The following is a 17,297-nucleotide window of genomic DNA, read 5'->3' as shown; positions in this document are numbered from 1 at the left end:
GGAACTCTCCTGCTTTAGCAGTTGTGGGAATAACTGGGAGATTCAGATTATAAGCTACAAATTCAACTATAATGAATTGGAAAACAGGGTTTCTGTGTTGGCTTGACAGAGGGAAACTAAGAACTCAAGCCTGAGTAGTGGTCAGAGTAGCTGTCTTCTCATCTCAGAACACAAAACGCGGGAATGACTACAACAGCAACAGGAGATATTTGTGTTGGAATAAAAGTGCTTCAGCCTTTAGAGATGATCCACTTTTCAGGAAAGGAATCTTACTCATCTGACTCCATGTTTTTAAGCTCTGAGCTCAGTTTAGAGCTCAGATGGGTCCATGTCCATCTCCATGCTCTTAGTTGTGAAGTACTGATTCAGTTCTAGGTTAGATGTGATAGACGGGACAAGTGTGGTAAACCTGTGATTTCTCCCCAGATTTCTTCCCACATAGCCAGCTTCTCCTCCTCCCTCCAAGTTCTTCCCGGCCCATGCCTCCCAGTGGTTATATATGCTGGTTGTTGGCAGACTTTGGTTCTGGCCCAGTTCCCCACGGAAAGAGAGCAGGACCTTGGGAGATCTTTTCCTCTCCTTTCCTGGTTTCCACTTGTCTGCAAGAGGGTTGGATAAGATGACCTCTAAAATTGTTCTTTTCTGAGATCTTCTGATACTAGCCTAGGCCGTAACACCACAGCTCTCTTCTGAATTCACAGCACATGTTTAATCAACAAAGTTTAATATTTCTCCTTATTCTCTGTGATGGTTTGGCAGCTCCACCAGTCTTTCCTGGATGGTTTTTCTTATGGCATCCTCTAGGTTCGTTGGTGTGGCAGCATTCGGCTGATGAAGTGATGGGGCTGAACTCGGGTGGGACAGTGGGTCTTTCCCTGCATGTACTCTTTCATCCTCAAAGAGGCCAAACTGGCCTCCTCATATCATGGCATCTTTATTCCAAGAGAGCAAGTGCTGGATACGCAAGCATTGATCCACTCGCTCTCTTCTTGTTTTCAAATTTGATAATGTCCCATTGGCCAGAGCAAGTCACCCAGCTTATACCAAAGTGTAAACATGCAAGGCAGAACTCATTAGGACCATAATTGAACCGTCTGCCATAGCTGCCGTGCTAAATTACCTGTCTTCTCCAACAAGGATTTCCCACAGTGGTTTTGTTCAAAATCTTCTCATAGAATTACTTGGAATCATCAGTTCTAACACAATCACGAAGTAGTTCCTCAGGACTGTACACATTTGGATTTGCAATGATATATTGAATCAGACTGAGTTTAATCACAAGGTATTCTTGGCTAAATCCGATCTTACATGTTCAAGATAGCAAAATGTAATTCAGGTTGTGGTATCCTCCTCCTCTGCAACTTCTGCTTTTCCCGGAGCCAAAACTGAAGTCTGTATAGCTGCTCTGGACTTGCATGCTCATGTCAGATGTAGACTGTTGAACACTCTCAGTGAGGCAGTTGTCTAAGAGAAGGTTTAAATTTATGTTGCAACAGTGGAGTAGAATGTTTAATAACCTGTGTTGGGGAACTATGTGTTTGTTTTTTAGCTCTTCAGAGAAGTAAGAATAATGAAGATTTTAAATCATCCAAACATAGGTATTTTCTGCTTTCTTAAATATTTTTGGGTCTAAATGCATTCCATTTGGGGTCTCAACCTATATGCCAAGAGTGATAGGAGAGTCCTTCCCCCCTCCTAGCCCAGATATACTTTTCATAAAATATTTATTTATATAAATTGTTTATCATTTGTATTAACTTTTTGCAATTACTAAAGGCAGGTTAAAACCTTAGGTATGAAACTCTTAAATTTAAAGTTTTAATGCAGTAGAAACTCTAATCAGATCATAACTTTCCAAGTTTTAGTGCATATTAGAAAGTAATTTTATTTAATTCATATATGGGAAAAGAAATTAAATCAGAGTTAAGATTTTCAGACGTAACAGGTTTTGCTGTGGCAATGTTCTTAAGAAATTACTTGTCCATTGAATCATATTTTAAAAGATATAGGACACCTGTTATCTAATGGAATTTTTTTAGGAATTGTTTTATACAGCACAGATTTGCTTCATGTGCCCTCTGTGTGCATAGTTCAGTGCTAGGTTTGATGAGGTGGGTTTAAAGGAAGGGTATAGGGTGCCTGGCTGGTTCAGTCAGTAGAGCAGGTGACTGTTGATCTCAGGGTCATGAGTTCAAGCCCCAATTTGGGTGTTAAGCCTACTTAAAAATAAATAAGTAAGGATGAGGAAGGGTCATCATGTCCTGCTCTCATCATAATCATAGGAGCAAAGTGAAACTATGCAAATTACTTAGTATTTTGTATATTCATCTCAGTGAAAATGTTTGATCCCATACATAACATAATAGAGCTCTTTTATGGTTTTATTTATTTATTTTAACAGAGGGAAAGAATTCACAAGTAGGCAGAGAGGCAGGCGGGGCAGGGGGTTGGGGAAGCAAGCTTCCCTCTGAGCAGAAAGCCCAATGCGGGGCTTGATCCTAGGACCCTGAGATCATGACCCGAGCCGAAGGTAGAGGCTTAACCCACTGAGCCACCCAGGTTTCCCTAGAGCTCTTTTTGAATAATCTGGTTTTTTTACACAGTGATAGCTCCTACAATCTAAAATATTATTTCAAGAATGAAGTAGCTATGAAGACAGGCACTTTTACCAGTTTAGTATCAAAATCAGTTCTAGAAAGTGGGGGGCACAAATTGATGTTATGGGTATCATATCAAGAATTCTTAAGGCAAAAAAAAAAAAAAAGAATTCTTAAGGCACAAGAATAGAAGATAAAATGGAGACACAAGCCACTTCATCAGGTCTAAGCCACATCATTTAAAAGACATTATTTTACATGCTACTAAGGAAAAAATTATGCCAAGCTGTCATCTTATTCTTAGTGATATTAGTTAAAATGTGAAAAAATTTAATCTTAGAATCAGTGAAATCCAATGTTTGGAGAAAAGTAACAAGGAATATAATCATGGGAAGAAAACCTTTCTTCACTTTTCATTTCAGCCCTGGGGGTTACCTGGCTAATTCTTGGTTTCAGATTCCAGGTTTTCACCAAATAACCAATCACTGCATCCTAGAACTAGCCTACTTAAACGTAGTTATTTTGTTCTTTAGTTAGGTTGTGCCCTGATTAGAGTTCTCTCTACTTACTCCCAAATAGCATATCTTTGATAATAATTTAATAATTCTAATTTAATAATTTAATAATTCTAATAATTTAAATTTCTGTTGGATTCAGATAGTTTTTCCAGAAGACCCAATATCTGTGTTGGAATTTTAGAAAAGTTTTATTTGTATGTTGATGGTTTACCAGCATATATGCCTTAAATTTCTTTAAATCATTTTTCCCATCAACCTGAACATATTATTTTAGAAATGATATGATAGTTTTATTCATCAGTTCAACAAACATATATTACTTACTGTATAAGGCACTTAATTTGGTCTGATACTCTATATTAAAGTGTCAGAAAATAGCCAACAATATAAGAGACCAGCACCCCATCCCCCATTTTTTGGTAAATTTAACTTTAGAGTATATATTACCAAAATAAAGTAGGTATAAAAAGTAGTGATTCGGGGCGCCTGGGTGGCTCAGTGGGTTAAGCCGCTGCCTTCGGCTCATGTCATGATCTCAGAGTCCTGGGATCGAGTCCCACGTCGGGCTCTCTGCTCAGCGGAGAGCCTGCTTCCCTCTCTCTCTCTGCCTGCCTCTCCATCTACTTGTGATTTCTCTCTGTCAAATAAATAAATAAAATCTTAAAAAAAAAAAAAAAAGTAGTGATTCAATAGCTTTAGAAATGTATTTCAGTTTCATTTTAAAATATGTATATATTGGTTTGATTTGGTTTTGTGAATTAAAAGTAGTAGAAATCTTATTTTGATCTGTAACAAGAGACTGCTATATAACAAAGTCACACTGACCCAGGGCAAATAATTCTTTAAAAAGTCCTTTTCAGTTAATTATAGCATAATCCCTTCTATTTCCCATCTCTGGCTTCAGAATAGTAACAAAAGAACCTTGTTCTCTGAGAACAAGTGAACAGAAGTTTCCCAAGTAACAGAAGTCTCAAGTGAAATTGTTCTATATATCCTTAAAGCCATAATGACAAGTGAATGCACTTAAACTTGGAGAAGTAGAATAGATCTGAGCAGTTCCTGCAGATTGAATGTGAAGAACCCTTTTCCTGAGGGAGAGGCACAGTCAGCAGGGAGGGCAGCTAGCCAGTGTAGGCACCATACAGGATGAGGACAGAGGAGATGCGAGTAGGTACACAGCCTGGACTGCTGAGTGCATGCCCACGTTACGCCGTTTGAGGACCCAGACATATCTTGACTCTTAAGGAATTCCGTGCTTTTATAAAATGTGTTGTAATTTATGATAAAATTCCCCCAAAACATTCTATTAAACCATAGCCAGTTATGAAAATTTTCAACAGGGAAAAAGTTACTTTTCGTACTTACAGTTTATATGTACAGTGTATATGCATACAGACCTTTGTTTCTTTTTCTCGGTACCGCCTCCCCTTCCTCAGTGAAGTTGTTCGAAGTCATTGAAACTGACAAAACGCTCTACCTAATCATGGAGTATGCAAGTGGAGGTAAGAAACTTCCATAGTTTTTCTTTCTTTCCTCCCTTTTAGAAGGACACACAACCACACTGCCATGTGGATCATTGTGAAGGTTTCGTTTAACATCCAGAGTTGTAATACGGTAGCATGACAATCAGTAAAGCTGTCTTGGCTCTTCTGTGGGTTGCTATTAAGTATTTCACTATTAGCATTATTAATAATATCCAAAACTTGGATTTTTTTTTTTATTGTGGTAAGATGTACATAACACAAAATTTAGCATTTTCACCATTGAGTGTACAGTTCTGTGGCATTAAGTACATTCACATTGTTGGATAGCCATGACCATCACCCATCCCCAGAACTTTCTCATTTTCCCAAACTGAAACTCTGTCCCCGTTAAACACTAACTTCCCTTTCCTCCTCCCCAGCCCCTGGGATTCACCATTCTATTTCCTGTCTCTGCGGATGTGACTCTAGGTAGTCACATGAGTAGAATCTCATAGCATTTGTCCTTTTATGCCTGTTTCACTCCGCATAATGTCCTCAAGTTTCATCCATGTCAGAGTTCTCCTTCCTCTTTAAGGCTCAATAATATACCATTATGTATATATGCACACCACATTTTGTTTAAGAAGTTGGATTTTTAAATATGTCAGTGCATTAGCCTGTTTAAAATAAATATGCCTATAAATATGCAGTACTGCCTATTGGATGGTTTTCTTTATCAGATTTTTTTTTTTCTCTTTATCAGATTTTAATGTCATTGATGTTCGTCTTTTCAAAGGCCAGAGTGGTAGCTGCAATGCATATATTCAGATGTTCCTTAAAGATCAAGGACTTGTCATTTTTTTCCTACAAGGTTATATACATGTAGTCATTTTTCTGAAATGCATGTATATAACTGTTCTCTTTTACAGAGATACTGCTTTTGGGGTTGAGGTTGGGTTGGGCTTCTAGTTTTTGGACCACATGTGAGTCTCCTTGTCTGCGGAGAGCAGAAGCTTTCTGATTTGTCTTTGTGTTCTCCCTACCTTGATACCTCCACATAGTGCCTGGCACAATGCAGATGCTTAACAAATAAGAATTCAAGTGTGGGGACTTCTACTGGGGACATACTCTGTTTAACTAGGGACATGAGTATAGCTTTGACTCTCTTGCTTATACTAGTTTTATTTTATCGTCAGCATTTTGATCAGACAAAACCACAGCCTCATTGTAATGAATTAACAATTAAATAGATTATAATAAACCTGCTGTGGGCAGGAATGAGTTACAGTAGGAAAACCTTTGATGAGCTTTCTCATATTCATTATTGTCTGATTCAGAGTTCAGATGTGTGGTTTGAGAATTTAGTTGGGTGTTTTCACATTGGGGCGGAGTAGAAGAACGGAAACTGAATTGCAGCACCACAAGTATATATGGAGTTCTGGTACTTTCTGCTTGTGTTACAGAGTTAAGGTCATAATCTTTTATTTGTAGAAACTGTAGTTTCTACAGTGCACAGGTGCTGTCTCTCACCAGATCTCCTGTGATCCTCAAAAGGACTCCATGATGTGGCCAGACAGGGAAGGATGGGCTGTTACCCTTGAGGAAACGGGGACCGGTATATCATTGTGGTCACCCTGCCAAGCCCTCAGCCCTAGCCTTCTGACAGTAGATATGCTCTCCTGATTGGTCAGTTGGTCACAGCTGTCCTTTCTCATCTATTTTAGGCATTAGGGTCATAACCCTTTTTCTTATATAGGGGCACAACTCATCCAATTTTTGTAGAAAGAGGGTGGGCTTTTGAAAACAAGGACATGGGGTCAGTCTATGCAGGACCTCTCACTGACAGTGTGACCTGATGAGTCAGCATGTGTCTGAGCTTCTTAGTGGTGTGCTAACACAGCCGTCCTCTGAGGGCTCAGTATGTTGCTCAGCGCTATAACATCACTCCTCAGTCATAGGTCTTTCTTGGCTTTGGGCTATTTTAATCAGCTCAACAAAGCACTACCAGTCCCCAGCACATCTGTTTCATTGTATCATCCCCTGCACATTTGTCATCTGGAACATCCAAAGTGTCATTAAATTGACTACCTAGTCCTCTTTAGCCTGGTATTTCTCAGTTTGGTAGAATCATGGAATTTTACAGTTGGAAGGAATCTTAGAAGTCTATCCAAGGCAACTGCCTAATTTTTACAGATGAAACCACTCTGGAAGGTGGTTCTGTGCCAGCAGTTCCGTCACGTGTTTAGCGACAGGACCCCAGCTGGGACCGAGGGCTTTCTGAACTGACCTGTTCAGTGTCCTCTCAACCACAGGGTCCCTGACCTGGGTGGGAAGAGCCACTGTTTGTTGTCTTTTTCCAACAAATAGCCTTTTGAGGTTTTCAGTGTAGCTTCTTAATCTGAGCTAATACATTTTTAATAAGGAAAATAAAGAGCTCTGGGTTGAATTCCTGATATATAATTTAGTGATCGTGAGTATGACTTTATTGTTCCAAAATCTCTTAAGAGGTTTATATTGCTCTTGAATTTATAAAAATATTTTTAAAAATTTTGACAGACTTGGACTTTTCTCCAAGTTACTCTACAGCAACTAATGGGTACAGCAACTAGTGGGTTCAGTCGACTAATTTCTTTTAAGTCGAAACTGGTTTTTGTATGATATGAACACATGTTTAGTTGCTTTCACTTTTTAACCACTTGTTTTGACATCGTATACTATTCTGCAAATAGAAAGGTCATTTGCTTAGAAAATGTGGACACTTTATTGAGCTGACATTTAACTTCATAATCCATCACAGTTAAACGAATTGTGTAAATTAACAGTTTGTAATGTGTTTTAAAAGATCATTATGCAATCAGGTGATAACTTAAAAATATTTATGCCCATCCATTATTTTAAAATGTTTCAGCTAGGCTAGAAGCTTAAAAGCTAGAGATACTAATATATAATTCAGAGTAACTTTTTCCTCAAAAGTATGTTATGTTCTGAAACTAAGCATTTTTTTGATTATCAGAATCCTTTAGTTGAATGTTGTCACTCAGCTGCTGGAAGTATTCTTTATTTGTATAAAGTAGATGTGATTCTTTCCCAGGGCATATTTTGGGAAACATAATTTGCTCAATTAGTACCCTTTTCTGTTGATTTGAGAGGTATTGTTTCTTTATTCCCAATTGATAAGCAATTGGCAATACTAAGGTATTTCCTGAAGTACCACCTCTTCCCTGAGGAATTACTACTGTATAAACTACCAAGTGGATGTCCACTAGCATGTTCTGTTGGCTTGACCTTCCCACTGAATCCCGAACCCCCCCACTTCTCACCACCACTGCCACTTCCCGCTTGAGGCCCAGCCTTCCTCATTCTTGCCCTGATTATTGTGCTACTCCCTCTTATCTTTCTGTCTCTTCCCCAACCCTGACCTCTTTTCCTCTCTGGCAGCCAGAGTGACCTTTTCAAGAGGTCGGTCATTTCATAGCCTCCTCTGCTGCTTCTCACTCAGAGCAAAGCCTGCGGGACTTTTCATGGCCTGACACCTCCTTCCCATCTTCCATGCCCATCCAGTAATTTCCTTCTCCTTGTTCATACTTCTTTGGCTATATAGCCTTACTGCTCTTTGCTATTTGCTCCGCCTAGACTTCTCCCTGATAATGACAGTGCCCTCTCCCTCACAGTAGTCCCCAAAGCTCTTGCACAGGTGGACGCACTTCTCTTTCTTCCCCTACGTCTGCTCCACAGTCCTTGTCAGCTGACGTCCCATTCTCATGTTTGTTGATTACCTCTCTCTCGCTACTAGAATGTAAACTCTTCATGAGGAAAAGGACTTCACTTGGCTCACTGCTGTATTTCCCTAGAGCTTAGAAGAGTGCCTGGCAGTTAGTAGGCACTCAATAAATATTTGTTGAATTAATTATTATATTCAGGAACTGCTTTTTTAATAATCCTACAGTGGAGATACCATCCTCTTTTAACACATATCATTTTCCCGTTTTAACTTTCAGTTTTTATTAAAGCACGTTGAAAATATAACCCTTAAAATGTTGTATAAACATAGGAAAGCTTAATTTTAAGGTTTTTCTCTAGTTTAAAGATTTTATCAAAGATCTTTTGCCTGTAGTTAAACTTAAGGCTAGGCCTTAAGTTCAAAATCCACGTTTCTGTTATCTTCATGCCTGTATTTAAAAATAAAAATTAGAGCATTTCTAAAAGTGAAACATCATCAGTTTATGGGAAAATTAATGCTCAGAAGTAGGACTTCTGCTTACTTTTATTTCTCTTGATTACAGGTGAAGTGTTTGACTATTTGGTTGCACATGGAAGAATGAAGGAAAAGGAAGCAAGAGCTAAATTTAGACAGGTATGAATTAATGCACCTTTATTCATTTAATAAAGTAATCTTGCTTTAAACCCTGAAACAGACAGTGTTTGCCTCTCTAAATGGTTATAAGGCCCACTGGATGGAGCAGGGTGGGGTTGGTTGGCCATTCAGTTTAACAAAAAATTTATCTATTAATTATCTTTCATGCCTAAGGCACTGTGTAAGAGGCAATGATGGATTCTGTTTCTAGCTTTCTCAAGATTTTTACCTCACTCTTAACCTTAGTTTTTGACAATAGCCTCAAAAATCTAGAGTCTTTCAAAACATTTATGATTGCATTAAAACCATTTCCCAGTTTTTAACAAGAAGAGTGTCACAATCTCAAAATTCATTAATTTTTGTCTCACATAAGCTAGGAGTAGGCTTAAATTTAACTTAAAAACATTAATACTAATGGTATTTTGAATTAAAACCTATTAAATAACAAATTTTAAGACTAATCTTTGACTATAATTTAACTCTTTGTATCCTCAACTTTTCTACCTACAAAGATTGAAAGTTATACTTGATTAGTTTTGAAGTGCTTTCCAATTCTTTTTTTTTTTTTTTTTTTTAAGATTTTGTTTATTTATTTGACACAGAGAGATCACAAGTAGGCAGAGAGTTAGGCGGGGAGGCGGGGAGGGCAGGAACAGGCTCCCCACCGAGCAGAGAGCCGATGCAGGGCTCAACCCCAGGACCCTGAGATCATGACCTGAGCTGAAGGCAGCGGCTTAACGCACTGAACCACCCAGGTGTGCCACGCCCCCCCCTTTTTTTTTTAAGATTTTTATTTATTTAGAGACACCTGGGTGGCTCAGTGGGTAAGGCCGCTGCCTTCCGATTGGGTCGTGATCCCAGGGTGCTGGGATCGAGTCCTACATCGGGCTCCTTGATCAGCAGGGAGCCTGCTTCTCTCTGCCTCTGCCTGCAGCTCTGCCTGCTTGTGCGTGCTCTCTCTGACAAAAAAATAAATAAAATCTTTTTTTAAAAAATATTTTTATTTCTTTATTTCACAGAGAGAGACAGCAAGAGAGAAAAGAGAGAGATAGAGAGAGAGCAAGAGAGGGAACACAAGCAGGGGCAGTGGAAGAGGGAGGAGGCAGGCTTCCGCTGAGCAGGGAGCCCAATACAGGGCTTGATCCTGGGTCCTGGGATCGTGACCTGAACTGAAGGCCGACGCTTAATGACTGAGCCACCCAGGCGCCCCTAGTGCTTTCCAGTTCTGATATCATTTTATTCTGTGATCTACAGAGGGAAGCACAAGTTTCTCTTTATGATAAAACAAAGTCTGTTTGGCCCTTTCCATAACTATACTCTTAATTTTTATAAATTGACCACTTAAAAGCCAAGAGATTTTTTTTGCCTCATAATTCTTAAATCCCTTCCCACTAAGTTGAATCTGTCTGACTCACATTTATGTGAATATGGTTTGTTGACTGTGAGGAACAGCAGGTTTGAGCCTGACCATCTCCAAGGAAGCAACCCTGTGACTGACTGCTCCTCACTACTTCCATCTCCACCCGTCCCCCTGGCAGGGTCTGACTTGTTGGAGGGACTCGGACAGTTACTAATCTACCAGTGGAGTCAATCGCGCAGGCTTTTATTTTAAATTTCCTGCACAGGGGCCTCTCAAGAGTCCTGGGATCAAGCCTTGAGTCGGCCTCCCTGCTCAGCGGGAAGTCTGCTTCTCCTTCTCTCTCGGTGTCTCCACCTGATTCATGCTCTCTCACTCTCTCAAAAAAATAAATAACCTTTTAAAAAAACTTCGGGACATCTGGGTGGCGCAGTGGGTTAAAGCCGCTGCCTTCGGTTCAGGTCATGATCCCGGGGGTCCTGGGATCAGCCGCATCAGGCTCTCTGCTCAGCAGGGATCCTGCTTCCCCTCCTCTCTCTCTGCCTGCCTCTCTGCCTGTCAAATAAATAAATAAAATCTTTTAAAAAAAATAAAATAAATAAATACATTTCGGGGCACCTGAGTGGCTCAGTGGGTTAAGTCTCTGCCTTTGCTCAGGTCTTGATCTTAGGGTCCTGGTATTGACCCCTACATCGGGCTCTCTGCTCAGCGGCGAGCCTACTTCCTCCTCTCTCTGCCTGCCTCTCTGCCTACTCGTGATCTCTCTCTCTCTCTCTCTGTGTCAAATAAATAAATAAAATATTTTTATAAATAAATAAATAAATAAATAAATTCCCTGCAGAAATTCTGTAGTCTTTATTTGAGGAACCCGTAAGTCGGTCAGGGAAAGATAATTTATGTGCTTTTACAGCTAATGGCTTGATTTATACTGTTTACAATGTAATGTAATCCTTTCATTTTGCCTTAGTATTTCCTAAACATCCTTCATTTAAACCTGGAAGGATCAATCAGGATATTGGTGTTTCCACTGTGCTCCATTATAAATTGCCATGCTTTACAAAAATTTATAAGCCATTCTTACTTTGACTGAATAAGAAGTCTTCCTCTCTGTGGCAAAGAGGAAGGTATGCCATACACAAGGTACACTCCTCATGAAAATACTGTCTGTCAGAAACAGGCCCTTCTTTCCACATCCATCCGCAGATAGTGTCTCCTTCCCACCTCCTCGGCCATTCTCATCCTAATGACCATTTGTGTGGTTTTAAGCTTTTGAATGAGCTCTGTTCTTTTCAAAGAAAGAGAACAGATTCCTGGCTTTCATCTTTCCTCACCTCTTTCTTGGTGGGTTGGTAATGTAGCTGCCTCTGCTTTTTCCTGTCTGACTAGAGGTAAATTAAGTTTGCATTCATATTTCAATCTGGACAACATCCAGATCCTCAACCTTTTTAAAGAAATAACTGCTTCCAGCTTAAAAGAATGCAAAGCAAACAAAAAACCCAGTGACTTAAGGTTGAATATTTTCAGGTTATTGTGGCTTTAAAAAGGTTAACTTTGAGTTGTTTGGAGGTAAAAGGAGAAGAACTCTGATCACTGAGAAAGGGTAGGAAATTGTCAAATACTTATTCAAAGGCAGAATTTGAAAGTAACCTGTAGGAGAAATCTCAGTATTAATGGGGTTGGGGAGAGAAGAGGGAAAGTTGGATGAGGCAGAAGTAAGGTCAAGGTCATGAGTTCAAGCCCCACACTGGGCATGAAGCCTCCCTAAAAACCAAAAACAGCATTCTCTGAGGGTTTATGTTCAATGTAGGTTGTTGTGTGGGGCTTACAGTTAAAAGCTGATGGTGATCTGGAGAAACAAGCAGTATTATCATTAGAACTCCAGTTTTGCATGTATGTGGTCATATGTAGTTACACTGGCATAACACCAACAAGATTAGAAGCAGACATACTAAAACAATAAGAGATGTTAGCAGGCATGCGTTTATGCATACCTTTCTATATTTCCTAAAATTCCTGTAATAGGCATATAAAACTTTTATTAATTAGAAAAGGAGGCTTCTGGGGTACCTGGGTGGCTCAGTCAATTAAGTGTCTGGCTTCACTTCAGCTCAGGTCATGATCCCAGGGTCCTGGGATCAAGCCCCAAATCAGGCTCACTGCTCCGTGGGGAGCTTGCTTGTCCCTCTACCTCTGCTGTTCCCACCCCACCCCCGCTTGTTTTGCTCTCTCTCTCTCTCTCTCTCTCAAATAAATAATACATAAAATCTTTCAAAAAGAGAGAAAAAGATGGGGCACCTGAGTGGCTCAGTGGGTTAAAGCCTCTGCCTTCAGCTCAGGTCATGATCCCAGGGTCCTGGGATGGAGCCCTGCATCAGGCTCTCTGCTCAGCAGGGAGCCTGCTTCCCTCTCTCTCTCTCTGCCTGCCTCTCTGCCTACTTGTGATCTTTGTCTGTCAAATAAATAAATAAAATCTTTAAAAAAAAAAAAAAAGAGAGAAAAAGAAAAGGCGGCTTTTTTTTTTTTTTAAGAATTTTTTATTTAGGGGCGCCTGGGTGGCTCAGTGGGTTAAGCCGCTGCCTTCGGCTCAGGTCATGATCTCAGGGTCCTGGGATCGAGTCCCGCATCGGGCTCTCTGCTCGGCAGGGAGCCTGCTTCCCTCTCTCTCTCTCTCTGCCTGCCTCTCCATCTACTTGTGATTTCTCTCTGTCAAATAAATAAATAAAATCTTTAAAAAAAAAAAAGAATTTTTTATTTATTTGGCAGACAGATCACAAGTAGGTAGAGAGGCAGGCAGAGAGAGAGGAGGAGGCAGGCTCCCCACTGAGCAGAGAGCCGGACGCGAGGCTCAATCCCAGGGTCCCAGGATCATGACCCAAGCCGAAGGCAGAGGCCCTAACCACTGAGCCACCCAGGCGCCCCCAAAAAGAAGGCTTCTTAAAAACTACAAATAAGTGTAAAATTTCAGCAAAATAGTTGTTTAATCAACAGGAGTGATCCAAAATTTACTAAATAAGTAATAAAAAATATACATCATTTGCTGAGAGTAGAAGGGACCCTTACAGATCAAGCACATGATAACTTACCTAGTCTAGTTCACATATATTACATTTACTTTTCCATTTTAAGGAAGAGGAAACTGATCATCAGAGAGGTAAGTTTTGCTGTCTTGGAATCCACATCAGCTAAAAGGACATGAGTGTTTGTTGTAAGGAGCAGTCCTGACTGGGAAGAGAATTAACAGAGGAGACCCAACCTGGATGAACGCCTGGCCATGGATAGTCTATAACTAACAGTTTGGTTTTGAATTAATTACATGGACATGGAAAGCTTGCACTAGAACCATCCGATCCTGGCTCTGGGGGCAGCTAGGGTCCTCCAGATCCTGGTGATTTCTTGGGCCCTGGCATCATATTCACAGACTACTCAGAGTGTCAGGGGATAAGCCCAAGAGGAGACTACCCATTGAAAACTAGAGAGAGCAGGAAGAACATCCTCACCTATCTTTTCTTACCCTTACCCCTGAATTTCTCCAATTGGAAAGTTCAAAGCATAAGAAAATTATTTTTAGAGACCCAGAGTCAGGTGCTCACAGAGTATTTTGCATGTGTGAACATTAATGAGGTTTTCATCTTAATGATGATGATTAACCTGTGTCTCTCCTGTGCAGATCGTTTCTGCAGTCCAGTACTGCCACCAAAAGCGGATTGTGCACAGAGACCTCAAGGTGAGTTGCAGGGCCCTTGGTCTGTGAGAGTACGCTCTGCCTGTATGTGGTCAGTTCTCTTGGTGGTCACTAATTAGACTGTGTTATTAAGACAAAGTAAATCCTATAATAATTGATCTTTTTATTGCTTTCAAGAGTAGAATTTATTGATCCATCACTTACGTAATAATTAATCCTTTTAATCAGATTTTGGTATTAATGAAATATGAAGTTTATTTAAAGTATCTTACGGGGGTGAGGGTTAGGTGAGCCTGGTGGTGGGTACTAAGGAGGGTATGTATTGCATGGAGCACTGGGTGTGGTGCATAAACAATGAATCTTGGAACACTGCATCAAACACTAATGATGTATTTTATTTTGACTAACATAACACATACAAACACATACAAAACACATATATAACACATACAAAAAAATAAAAATTTTTTGTAAAAGTATCTTACGTTTTAGTGAAGGTAGCTCATAGTTGGTCTCTGTAGAAATATTATCACACTACCAAACAGGGGGACCTCCAGAAATGTTTGCTGTCACCTAGATGGTGCCCTCAGTACCACCTGGCTGCCTCTTCTCTGTCTCTGGCCAATGTTCTCTCCTATTAACAGTGGTGCTGAAGACCTGCCCCTGCCCTCACTCTTGGCATAGAATAAGGTTCTGTTTCCCAGATAACATAGAAATGCTAGGCAGAAACTCCTTCAGTTTCCCAGCAAACCTGCAAAGTAAGCTGCGCCAACACCCGCCCTTCACCTCTCAGAACATTCTTGTTACAGTCAGTAGGCTGGCTCCGCTGACCCTGCCTCTGGGTTCTGGTCCCTCTCTACCTACTGGCTTCCCACCCGCAGCATTTATAAAATCATGCTGAAATCTGGACCATATTCTACCAAAAAACCTCCACCCCAAGTCCCCTTCCACATATGCTTGCTTTCTCTCTCCAGCTCCACGGCCATATCTCCCTAAATACCACCTGTGTTTGTTGATACTCGCTTCCTCCCTCTCCGCATGTCATCATCATCAGCTTGTCCTTCTCCACACCCATCTGTGCTGTGTACACGTCCACTCTAGTAGCTGCAGTGGCCACCTGTGTGCTGATGACCCCCAGATTCCATGCCTGCAGCCTGAGGTGAAAGATAGGCACCCGCTAAACTCTGCTCCTGTCCCTCGGGTTCAGCAGGCTCGCAGCCTACCTTCTTCCTTCCTGAATGGGAATGTTCTTGTTCTGACACCTCATGTCCCTTGGTGCCTCATTCTCCTGTACTCTAACATCCGCTCAGTCTCCGGGTCCTTTTGCTACTGTTCCCCATACTTCTTGAGCCCACTCTTTTCTCTCCCTGGGACCACTGTCCTCCTCCAGACTGCCAATATCTCGTTCACCAGCTTCTTGTTAGTCTTCCTGCTTCCAGTCTCGTGTCTCCCTCCCTCATCTCTTTTACATGCTGCAACCAGAATGGCCTTTTTTTTTTTAAGATTTTTATTTATTTATTGACAGACAGAGATCACAAGTAGGCAGAGAGAGAGGAAGGGAAGCAGGCTTCCCACCAAGCAAAGAGCCCGATGCGGGGCTCGATCCCAGGACCCTGAGATCATGACCCGAGCCAAAGGCAGAGGCCCAACCCACAGAGCCACCCAGGCGCCCCCAGAATGGCCTTTTAAAAATAGAAATAAGAGGGGCACCTGGGTGGCTCAGTGGGTTAAGCCTCTGCCTTTGGCTTGGGTCATGATCTCAGGGTCTTGGGAACAAGGATCGAGCCCTGCATCAGGCTCTCTGCTCAGCAGGGAGTCTGCTTCTCCCCCCCCCGCCCTCCACCCCCCACACCACCTGCATCTCTGCCTACTTATGATCTCTCTCTCTCTCTCTGTCAAATAAATAAATAAAATCTTTTTTTTTTTTTTAAATGGAAATAAGATTGTTGTTTTCCTGCTTGAGTGACTCTAACGGCTCCCCATTGCCATTAGATTGAAAACTTGAACTTTCTATTGGTCATTAAACTGCCCTTTGTGATTTGGCCATGGCCATGTCCCCTGCACCGCTTTCACACACACTGTCTCAGTTTCTTGTAAAACATGTTCTGGGTTTTCAGACTGTTTTTACCGAAGCTCCGGGCAACAGCTTTGATTTCACCCCCTCTAGGAAACCTTCCTGCGCCTTTCAGTGCCAAGCCCCCAGCTCCCCACACATCCTCAGTTACAGCATTTAGGTCAGAGTGCAGCTGCTTGGTTTTCTGCCTTCCCCCCTCTAACAGCTCCTTGAGGGCCAGACCCTGTCTGTCTTGTTCATCATTACATATTCAGACACAAATATATAATGCCAGATGTGTCATTGGCACGTTGTGGATATTTGGTGAAATAAATGAAAATGACTATGATCTGTATCTTGAATGAGGTCTGGGGCTTTCCCCTCCCCGGTGATAGCCACTGCACAGCTCTTTAGCAATTTTTTTAATAAAACGTGGTTGGCCATTTAAAGCAAGTATTCATTTTTTTAAAGCCACTTACTAGTTAAGAAAGCTATATAAATGATTTTTTTTGATCATTGGGCATTTGTTGTTTAAAATATTGCCAGAGTTCACCTGTACCTTATATCCGTTACTCTTTTATCAGAAATCTTGGGGTGCCTGGCTGGCTCAGTAGACCATCTGACTCTTGATCCTAGGGTTGTGAGTTCCAGCCCCACATTGGGTATAGTGATTACTTTAAAATAAAATTAGAAATTCTAATTTATCTCCTTTTTTTTTTTTTTGCTTTTCCTCTAGAAAGAATGTTTTCTCATTTTTTTCATTAGGATATATTAACTTTATATCATTACAAAAAGCTTTTATGAAATGCCTAATTCTATCACAGTTCTAATTCTATTTTGGTTAAATTTCATTTTTGTCTTGATGTTTTCCCTCTAGGCCGAAAATCTATTGTTAGATGCTGATATGAACATTAAAATAGCTGACTTTGGTTTTAGCAATGAATTTACTGTTGGCAGTAAACTGGATACGTTTTGTGGCAGTCCTCCATATGCAGCCCCAGAGCTCTTCCAGGGCAAGAAATACGATGGGCCAGAAGTGGACGTGTGGAGCCTTGGCGTGATTCTCTACACTCTAGTCAGCGGGTCACTCCCTTTTGATGGACAGAACCTAAAGGTATAAGAACCAGTTGTTCATCCACTTTCTTCAGAATGCTAAACATTTTATTAAATGATTAGGGTTAATATTTTAGTAATCTGTCGGTATGATGGGGTCTAAGTGGGTTCTTTTTTAACCTAAAAATTGACTCACTAGTTTTCTTTCCTCCCTGTCCCC

General features: G+C 40.9%; 1 protein-coding gene across 11 annotated transcripts in view; it reads left to right on the top strand.

The window, feature by feature from the left end:
* MARK3 (microtubule affinity regulating kinase 3) overlaps positions 1-17,297 on the top strand; it is a 120,011-nt gene that overhangs the window by 74,676 nt on the left and 28,038 nt on the right. For all 11 annotated transcript variants that reach the window (XM_082737425.1, XM_082737423.1, XM_082737424.1 and 8 more), the window contains exons 4-8: positions 1,550-1,598; positions 4,552-4,617; positions 8,862-8,932; positions 13,957-14,013; positions 16,902-17,138. In XM_082737425.1, coding sequence (XP_082593551.1) covers positions 1,550-1,598; positions 4,552-4,617; positions 8,862-8,932; positions 13,957-14,013; positions 16,902-17,138 — 480 coding nt within the window. The remainder of the gene's footprint in view (positions 1-1,549; positions 1,599-4,551; positions 4,618-8,861; positions 8,933-13,956; positions 14,014-16,901; positions 17,139-17,297) is intronic.

The sequence above is a fragment of the Mustela nivalis genome (assembly GCF_964662115.1).
Source record: "Mustela nivalis genome assembly, chromosome: 6".
Lineage (NCBI taxonomy): Eukaryota > Metazoa > Chordata > Mammalia > Carnivora > Mustelidae > Mustela > Mustela nivalis.
Note: the sequence above shows the minus strand (reverse complement) of the source record. Positions and strands in the feature narration are given on the sequence as shown.